Source organism: Phasianus colchicus, chromosome 1 (assembly GCF_987193195.1).
Source record: "Phasianus colchicus chromosome 1, bPhaCol1.hap1.1, whole genome shotgun sequence".
In the NCBI taxonomy this organism is placed as follows: domain Eukaryota; kingdom Metazoa; phylum Chordata; class Aves; order Galliformes; family Phasianidae; genus Phasianus; species Phasianus colchicus.
This window is the reverse complement of record NC_143436.1, coordinates 25,021,334-25,031,150: the sequence shown is the minus strand read 5'-3', so window position 1 is coordinate 25,031,150 and position 9,817 is coordinate 25,021,334. Positions and strand designations below refer to the sequence as shown.

Genomic DNA, 9,817 nt, shown 5'->3' with positions numbered 1-9,817 from the left:
GGCCAAAGAGGGCTCTTCCCGCCCTCCTGCAGGGGTCATGCGCATGCGCGGCGGGCGAAACGTCATCGGCGCACGACGGAAGCGGTGCTGGAAGTAGTTCTGCGAGCGGTACCGGAAGTAGTTCTCCAATCGGTGCCGGGAACGTCGCTGCCGGTGCGAGGCGAAGCGCGGGAGCCGCCGCCATGACGTCGGCCCTGGAGAACTACATCAACCGTATCCTTCTGCCGAGCGGAGCTGTGGGGGCGGCGGGGAGGGGCCTTTCTTCTGCAGGGGGCGAGGCTGGGTGCGGGTTGACGGTACCATGCGGCCGTGGCTCATCGCGCTGCTCGGGTCTGTCGTGGTTCGTGACGGACAGAATGGGGGGTTTGAGAGGGCCTGGTGGGCTTCAGTGCTGCCCGCTTGTTTGTTACTTGTAATGCTGTGGTGAGGAGCGGGATCCGCAATGGGCCTGGCCCATCACAGGGTGTATAGCGGGTATTTAGCTGCCAGCTTCACATGCTCTCTCAAAAGCCATGCGCTGGTGTTCTTAGAATCTTTCTCTTGCAAGGTTTTTCTCGTGTCTTTGTTTTACCTGTTGCTTTCAGTTTTATTCACAAACAATAACGTGTTAAGCCAGCATCACTGATAGTAATGAATGGTAATGATAAGACTGGGAAAATCAGAGCTTCAGAAGGAGGGGTGTGCAATGTCGCAGTCAGGATCCACGGTGCTGCACTGTTTTTAAGCTCCTTATCTGAAATGGCTGTCCATCTTGTTAATAAAACCGTTTTCGTTCCTGTTCTGAGATAGTAGCAGTTAGTAGTGGAAAAGGAGTTCAAACTCTAAACTGTAGCATGCTTTTGTAGTGTTCATGTTTGTATGCAATTCTGCATGTCTGGAGAAGTGAAACTTTAAAGCAGGTTGTCAAGACTTGTTGTCAAATGTTCATATGAAATGTAGAGGGGTTTGTTTTTTGTTTTTAAAGGCCTCTGGCAGGCTTTTCTGACTTTTTGAACTTATTACACATAGATGTTACAGAAAATGTTAATGATTCTATTTCATATATCTATAAATGCTTCCTTAATGAGCTCTGTCAGGTACTGTTGCAGTGATAACTTCTGATGGAAGAATGATTGTGGTGAGATATTATTTTGGGGGGGAAAGCAGGGCCTCAAGGCACTTAGCAGTTTCTTGGGAGAACAGACAATTTCACAACAAACGCCTTCCTTATCTTGCCCTTCCCCAGCTTGTATAGCTCAGTGTAACATCACTTGGTGTGGGATAACTGTGTTCAGTTTGGTTCAGTGCTGTGTTCCCTCCTGTGCCTTGCTGCCCCTGGCCTGCTGGCCTTGGGTGGCTTGGGTGCTGCATTGGTGCGATGCTGGTGCTGCTCAGCTACAGCCAGAGCATTGAGGTGGTATCAGCTCTTTCACAGCTCCAAGTGCAGTGCACAGCCCTTTGTGGACTGCTATGAGGAAGGTTAAGTCCAGCCCAGCCACACTCAGTAAAATGACTTTAAATTTCATAATTTGCTAAATGACACAAATCGATTTTTATAATTTTTCCAAATTGTTGTTAAATCAGCACAGAAATTCTTCCTTTTGTGTGTCTTCCACTTTTGTTGAGTAGTGTTGTGGAACCAAGATAACCTCCTTTAAAGAGGCGCTACTTAAAATTGCATGTTAAAAATGGTTTCAGTGCTGTTTAGCATGTAAGAATCTAATTTTTCTGTTTCTTGACTTTATTTTTAACATTGGATTTCTGGAGATGTTGGGGTTGTGGATGCCCCATCCCTGGAGGCATTTAAGGCCAGGCTGGATGTGGCTCTGGGCAGCCTGGTCTGGTGGTTGGCAACCCTGCACATAGCAGGGAGGTTGAAACCAGATGATCATTGTGGTCCTTTTCAACCCAGGCCATTCTATGATTCTATGAAATTCCCATACAGGGAAGACTAAAAGCTGTAAAATTAGTTGTCTCGTGGATCTAAATAAAACTTCCTCTTTAAATAATGTAGCTGTTAGTATGAACACTCAGTAGTAAATATAGATATTTCTTGCTTAAATTGATTACCATTTTCAAAGTTTTCTTCTCCAGCTGTTTTTATGTAAGACTAACATTAAAAACTAAATAGAGCATCTGTTCTCTAGTATCTTAATATTGCCACTTTGCTGTTTAAGATATCTGTGAGAGCGAAGATATAAATTTAAAAGGCAGTTGGAGAACTTTATTATTGTGTGCTTATTTTTTTCCCCTCAGGGAACCCTGAAAGGTTTTGATCAGACCATTAACTTGATTTTAGACGAAAGCCATGAACGAGTGTTCAGTTCTTCACAAGGAGTTGAGCAAGTAGTGCTGGGATTATACATTGTGAGAGGTGATAATGTGTAAGTAGAGCATGTTTTTGTTTAAGCCAATAAAAAAATTGTGTGTGCATAAATATATATATATTTACATGCCTATGCAGTCATGTGTCTTACATCTTTCCATCTGTGGATAGTCCTGATAGAGCTATCAAAGCTGAGGCATATGAAGTAGCAAATAGCTATGCTTCTGTTACAAAAGTTGTAATGTTAAGATATTGTTGGTTTAGAATATCTGAGTTGTAAATTAACCAGGTCACGTAATGATAGCAATGTGAGGAAAAAGGTCAGTGTGAAGCTCAGCATTTTTCTTTTTTAAGTCTAGGCATTGTGTAGATGTACTTTATTCCAGTCTGTGTATGGTAGGGTCTATTAACAGAAAAAGAGAAAAGAGTGAACGTATGATAAGGCAGGTCTTGCATGCCACGAATTAGCAAAGTACACAAAGTTAACTTTTAATAGGATTGATTTAGGGACACTAAGGGAGAATTAAGGGAGAATGAAGATGAGCTGTAAGGGAAAAGGGAATGCTTCATATTCTAAAAAATGCTCAGTTTCATGCTTGATGATGCAGCAACTGATAGTTAAAGCTGATGTAGCAGCAGATTGAGGGGGGAAGTTGACATTTGATGTCAGATGGCATGACACAGTGAGCAGAAAAGCTCATTAAATGCAGAGAAATGCAGAGCTGATGTGTCAAAGAGATGGGAAGGCCACAAGAGCAGTGGAAAGAAGCTCCAGTAAATGGGCCTGCTAGGAAGATGAATTTTGCAACAGCATTCTGAGAACAGATTTTCTTTTTTTTTCTTTTTTTTTTTTTTTTTGGTCATGCCCCGCACAGGTAAGAATTTTCATTTCTAATTCCAAGGGATATTCACTGGAAATGTTGGGACGAGATTTGTATCTAGATGTGTTTATCTAGTGTCATTGAGAAAACCTTATTTTGGAAGGTCCTCATCACTTTTGACTTTACCCTCAGGGTAAAGCTCAGGGAGGGAAGGTTGAGATTGGATGTCAGGGGAAGCTCTTTACCAGGAGGCACTGCAACAGGATGCCCAGAGAGGCTGTGGATGCCCTGTCCCTGGAATTGTTCAGGGTCAGATTGGATGGGGCCCTGGGCAGCCTGGTCTAATACCAGATCTGAAGTTGGTGGCCCTGCCTGTGGCAGGGGGGTTGGAACTGGGTGATCCGTGGTGTTCCTTCCAACTCAAGCTGTTCTATGATTGTATGAAAAAAACATTAAAAAAAAAATTGACAAACAAACCAAGGTAGCAAAGAGGCCAGGTCTTTTTTCTTACTACTTGATTTTTTTTTTCACCGTATCAGGCTGCCACGTTATTCAAATATATTCAATACTTTCTTTTGTAGAAAAAAAAAAAGTATATTTTTTTGTATACTTAACACATTCAGAAATATATTCATTAGAAGGAATATTTCTCTATTCCTGCAAATATTAACACAGTGATGTTTGCTGTCTATATAAAAGAGGAGAGTGGGAAACTTTAGCTTCAAAAAATGAGACAATGAGAAGATGGGGAAGCTATTGGAAAGATACAGTCAAGGGATAAAATGTTTCCAGGCAATCCAGTGTGGTTAAAGATACATACTAGAAGCTTGCAGTGAGTATGCACCAGCAATCAGAAAAACTCAGTATGTTTCAAAAGCAAGTGAAGATTATTAAAGACAGGACTATTGAACTAGGGAAAATAGGAAATATGTAAGTGGTTACGTGTTTTTTAAAAAAACAAACACAACTTTATTAAAGATTGTGAACAAAAACTATTTTAAAATCAAACATCTTAAATGCGTATCTGTTTTCTCTACTTTAGAAGGAGACATCAAAAGTGGCAGATTTTATTTCTTTCTTTTATGGCTGTGAGAATGAGATTTGATGAAAGATCTTTATTTGTTGACATGAAATTTATGCTCTGATACAACAGCCAGTTTTTAATCTAAGGAAATGTTTTAAATCAAAGTTGTTTTGAAAAAAGCTGTTAGCAGTGACATTGTTCCAGGATCAGGTTTTCTTCATCCAAGAATTCTAAAGGGATTCAAATATGAAATTAGCATTCATGCTGTCAATACCTTAACATTCAGCTGATATAAGCAGTTTAAGTTTGTGTTGTCTGAAATGTTGACATAGTGAAGGTAAGTCAGTGGTGGAATTAAGAAAGCTGCTTGGCATTCTGATCTACTAGTCATCGTGGAAATCTTGATACCTTTATAGAGATGTCTTACTCTTGAACTCAGTCTCATTCTGTCTCTGGCTAGTTCTTTGTAAACACTGATTCATCAGGAAGGAAAGAATATTAGGGATTATTAGAAAGAATAATAGGATAGTAGGCATCATTGTGTCATTATGTAAATACCTGGTATGCTGTGACCTTCAGAGGGCTGCAGTAGGAAAATGCACAATAAACAGAAGTCAGAATAACCAGAGGTATGAAATGTTATGTGTCATGGAAAATCTGAATAGACAAAGGCTTTTCAGTTGCAAAAGGCACAGCTATAGAGGCAGCTGATTGCTGAAATGAATGAGGTGGGAGATTACTATGAAAATTTGGCATTTAAGTGATAGAGCTCTACAATTAAATTTAAACAACAAAAACAAAACAAAATCTTCACTTTCCAGGATTTTAACAAATGATAACTTGTTTTTTATTACAGTGCTGTCATCGGTGAGATTGATGAAGAGACAGATTCAGCTCTTGACTTAGGGAATATTCGAGCAGAACCCTTAAATTCAGTTGTGCATTGAAAAGAAGAGAATGCACAGGGACTTTGTAAATCTTTGGTTGTACAGACCTATTTAACAATGTTCAACAGTTTTTACAAATTGTGCGTAACTTGTTTAGTCACCGTTTTTTTTTTATTATGAATATGTTGTAGTTTCACTTGTAAATTAAAGTTTCTACATTTTACTAAGTATGTTTTTGTTGAATTTACTTTGGAAATTCCATGCTGTGTAACTTCATTACAAAATATATATTGGGAAATTCAAGCAATATCAGGACAGGGGGCTCTGGTATCAAAGATCAAAGAAAGTAATGCATCTCTGCTCACAAGCTGATGTAAATGTAAGTGCTAGAGCATTCTTGGAGAAAGTGAGAAAGGCGATTTCAGCCTCCTTTTCAGAAAAGACTGCTGACAAAAACTGGCAGCACAAAGCCCAAATAGGTTGATAGGCTGTGCATTGTTGAACTGAATCTTCTTCAGTGAGGTAGGCAAAGGATGGCCTGCTCACAGGTCTGGTTAGGATTGTAGACAGCAACTCAGTGCTGCCAGGAGGGAGACTACTGAGAAGCAAAGTTTGGTTACCTATAGACATAGACAGCAGCAATGTTAAGATTATTTTTTACTTTTGGCTTGCATTCAAATTCTGTTTGTTTCAACACCAGATTTTATTTCCATTTGATGCTCTTGGTTTTGGTCTGGATTTGACCAAAGTGTGTGCTGGGTATGCTGGTGAAGAAATCAAAGACAGGAGAACTGATCAGAAAGAGGTTCTTTAAATCAAACCTAAGGCCCGCTACCCTTCAAAAAGTACAAAGATGAAATTGCAGCCTAATAAAATTAGATTCTACAATGGATTGTTAGGTCCCTGCAAGGGCATGGTGCAGAAGAAGCACTCAAAAAAACTGTATTAGATGCAGGAAGTTGAATTGTAACCAATCTGATACAGCATTTGTATTCAATCAAACCTGTGCTTCAAGTAAGCTATGAATAGGTCACCAGTGAAAGTTAATGATTTCTTGAAAAATTATTATGAAGTGGATCAGTAGCAGAAGTAAATGGGATTGAAAGCAAAAAATGATATCGAAATATGGCCTTACATTTCTTAAAAATGCTAGAGAATTAGTCCCCAAAGGATGAGGAGGCTGAAAATTCAAGTGTTATGTTTGTGTGTACGTCATCTAGATAAAACTACATGGCTAGTGAAAAAAAAAACAAAAAAATAGAGCTTAATTTTGAGAGAAAAGTTATGTTCTCAGATGTTGAAAGAAGTCTGGAAGAGGAAAAAGAGAACCACAAGCCATTATTGTGTTGTACAGGGCTATGCCAGCTGCTGTGTGCCATTTGGCTAGCTGCTAAGGTTCCTATGGTTTCCCACTGTGTACAGATGTAGAAAAGAAAGAGTTTCCTAGGAGATAAGTGGTATTTTCTGCAAAAGAAGGTTTTTTTTTTTTTTTTTCTCACTGGGTGGAAAATACTCAACAAAGAAGAACAATCCCCTTCTCAGACTTGAAGGTATTCTCAGTGAGTACTGACTGATGGTCTTATGATTGTCAGATGGTTCCTCAGAGTACATGGAAAGTCCTACTAAAATACAAAAAAAGGTGTCAGTTCATAGTGTTCTTGAAAACTGGCTTTTCCTGTCGAGCCAAAATCAAGAGTCTGATAAATAACATGTAACTGAGTAAAATTCAATGTGTCCTTGCAAATGAACAAACTGATTTTACAGAAATGAGCAGGACAGAGAACGATGATGCTGAGGACAAAAGGAAGTAGCACTGAATTGGAGGTAATCGTCATAATCCATGACGTTTCCTGCGTTGCCTGATGTTGGTCGCTTCCTCCTTTTGTTTATTTAAAAGACACCTTGGAGTTAAAGGACAAATCTTGGCTAGTACTGGAAAAGGATGTCTCCAGTGAAATGGCTGAGCTGGCTTATAAAAAGGTGTTTGAAATTCCTTTGGTGTGCTTGAAGCAAAACAGAAGCCATCTTTGTGGTCAAAGAGAGCAAGTTCCCTAATTGCAATCCATGTGCAGAGCCTCCGTGTCGACATAGCTGCAAAATTCTTCAAACGTTATATGGTGTATGGCTTGAAAGCACGTGGATTCTGTTTTGAGGACTTACTCTGATAAAGGAGGCTTTCTGTCCAGCTCATCCTTTGCTATCAACTATGGTCTATTATCATTAGGCCTTGGACTTGATGTGTATCAAACATGCTGAGCTAGATCTGGAGATAAAACAGGCTGTATGATATATCTAGTACAATTCCATCAGTATACTACCTTCCCAACAAACATACCAGTTCTGTATGTGTGAATAGATGCTTTCTACCTATTAGCTTCTGTTGGGTGAAGCTGTGCTCCGCTGAGAATTTTACTCTGAGGTAAATATGGTTCAGGTTCATATAGAAATTATCCTAAATACCAGGTTGGTGTTCTCAATGCCTTGGTGAGAGATTATTTAGTTGATTCCATGGCTGACAGTTCATGGCTTGGTATTTGTCATGTTCCTTTAGGAACTAAATGACAGTGACCATGAAGGCACTTCTCAACAAAGTAAAAGCCTGAGAAGAGATTCAGAAACTCCACATGGGAGTAATGCCAGTGAAACGACATGATTTGTGCTTGCAAGATTTATTTGGACTATAGTATTTCTGAACACATCTGCCTCTTTTGCATCTTTCAGGCTGTGGGTTTAAGGAGCCACAGTGTCTATGAAAGGAAGTGCAAGCCAAGGAGCCAGACATAGTAGCTCTGCCTCCATGTCTAGCAGCAACTTGGCTCATTTTTAGTAATTGTATTTTCATTCCTGCTTTCCAGTTGTGTGTACTGCTTAGTGATTAGAACCATGAAAAAAAAAAAAAATTAAAAAATCCATGAGTTTTCTTTGAGTGGAAGAGGGTTCCTCAGTCTCAGTTGCTGTCATATCAATGAGCCTCAGCTGCCCCTTGCTTAAAGAAAGCATACTTTGTGTGCCAGGTATTCACAGGCAAAAAATCCACCCAAGCCGTATGTGTCAGAAAGTGGTATCTATACAGACAAAACTTTGAGCTGAGGTAGGGGAAACTTGTATCAGGTTTAGTTTAACTACATGTGACAGAAGGCAATAATGAGTCAGGTGTTTGCCTTGAAAATCTCACACCTGTAATACTCTCTTAAGGATTTTTTTTTACAGTAATTTTTACAGTAATTGCATAAATGGTGACATTTCTTCCAGTAGTAGCATCTTCCCTGAAGAAAACAGGAGCTTCGCTGATGAAGGTAGAAATCAAAGGTGAAAACAATAGCATTCAGACTTCTGCCAAGAGCTGCTTGCCTGCACTGCGAGCCTGACCTTATCCAGGCAGTAATATCTTCCTTCCTGGACCTCGCAGCACGTTCCAGGAACTTGGGGACTTGTGCTGAACAATGTGTTGCTGCTGTTAGTCTGACATCAGTAACACTGCCCCTGAGCAGATGCCAAGAAATGTCACTCCACGCTGAACTCCTTGCCCACCACTTGCACTTTTACATAAACGGTGTTGGTTACTCATGGGGACACAAGGGCAGGAGGAGGGCAGTCCCTGCACAATTTTTGTTCTCTGAAACATCATTAGTGGTCGTTTCCACCACTTCCTCGTCATCACTGTTTTGTTTTCTACTCGAGATTTATATTTTCTTGACATCAGTGTAAATTTTGCCAGTAGTGACGATTACAATGTATTACATGGAAACTGGAATGGAAATTGTACAGGTGGAAAAATCAGAGAAACAGAAGTCCATCAAAAAGAAAGAAGAAGTGGGACAGCAGCCTGTTGGAGGTGGGCAAGATTCAGCTGTACAGCAGCACTGATCAGAGCTAAGTTCTCGTGAACAGACACAATGTGCACATTACGTTGTGAGAAGCACTGGAAAACTGTGAGAAAACATTCTCAAAATTATTTTAGGGCATTAGAATGTTGTAAAATTCCTAAGATGTGGTTCTTCCTTGGGATTGTTGTGCTTAAATGTTTGCGAATTCTCACCTGTATAATTTCAAACTTCAGCTCAGCTTACGCTGCAGCTACATGCTGCAGTGTTTCTGCTAACCATCCAACCTGAGATTCTGGTGGGTTATGGTGAGCGTCTGCACTGATGGAACGTGCAGGTGTCATAATGTCCTCAGTATCCCAAAACTGCTTAAAAAGCAACACGAGTGCAAAAGACCAGCAAAAACATATGTATATGTAAAAGGAAAAAAAAAAAAAAGCTATTATTTCATTTCATGCTGAGCTTCCATTTCCATTTTCATTAATGGAAATGTGATTAAATAGTAATTAAGAACACTTCTTATCAACTGCAAACCAAGTGCCATTGACACGTACAGCCCATGGAAGCTCTGTTCTGCAGCGAGGCGCAGTGCAATGCTGAGCAGAAGCCAAGGAGGAAGCGATTATGGCCGAGGAGTTGATGCTGATTGAAAACGTGTGATGCTACAGAGGAAATATCACACAATAGAACCTCAGTTCGTTTGGAACTCGATTTCAAAAACAGGGCACATGAAGATGTAAACAGTCAATAGGAGCGGGTCCCGCCTTTCTGCTAACAATCAGCTCATTAGTGGGAGCAGCACGCAGAATGATTTCCATGATTAAACCACAAGTGCAAAGTGCGCGCTCATCAAATACCCGGAAACTGCTTTCTTGCTTCTCACCGTGTTTCTTCTACAGCTTGTCCCACCTCATCCTGGATGCACGTCAGCCACAAATACAGTTTGAGTCAGGAGC

The 9,817-nt window shown here is 40.3% G+C and overlaps 1 protein-coding gene across 1 annotated transcript; it reads left to right on the top strand.

Moving 5' to 3' along the window:
- The first annotated feature begins 58 nt into the window (after window positions 1-58).
- Window positions 59-5,224, top strand: LSM8 (LSM8 homolog, U6 small nuclear RNA associated). The gene is made up of 4 exons (XM_031615349.2): window positions 59-213; window positions 1,077-1,117; window positions 2,236-2,363; window positions 5,007-5,224. The coding sequence occupies exons 1-4, from the start codon at window positions 183-185 to the stop codon at window positions 5,095-5,097; spliced, it is 291 nt and encodes a 96-aa protein (XP_031471209.1). The 5' UTR covers window positions 59-182; the 3' UTR covers window positions 5,098-5,224.
- Window positions 5,225-9,817: the final 4,593 nt, after the last annotated feature.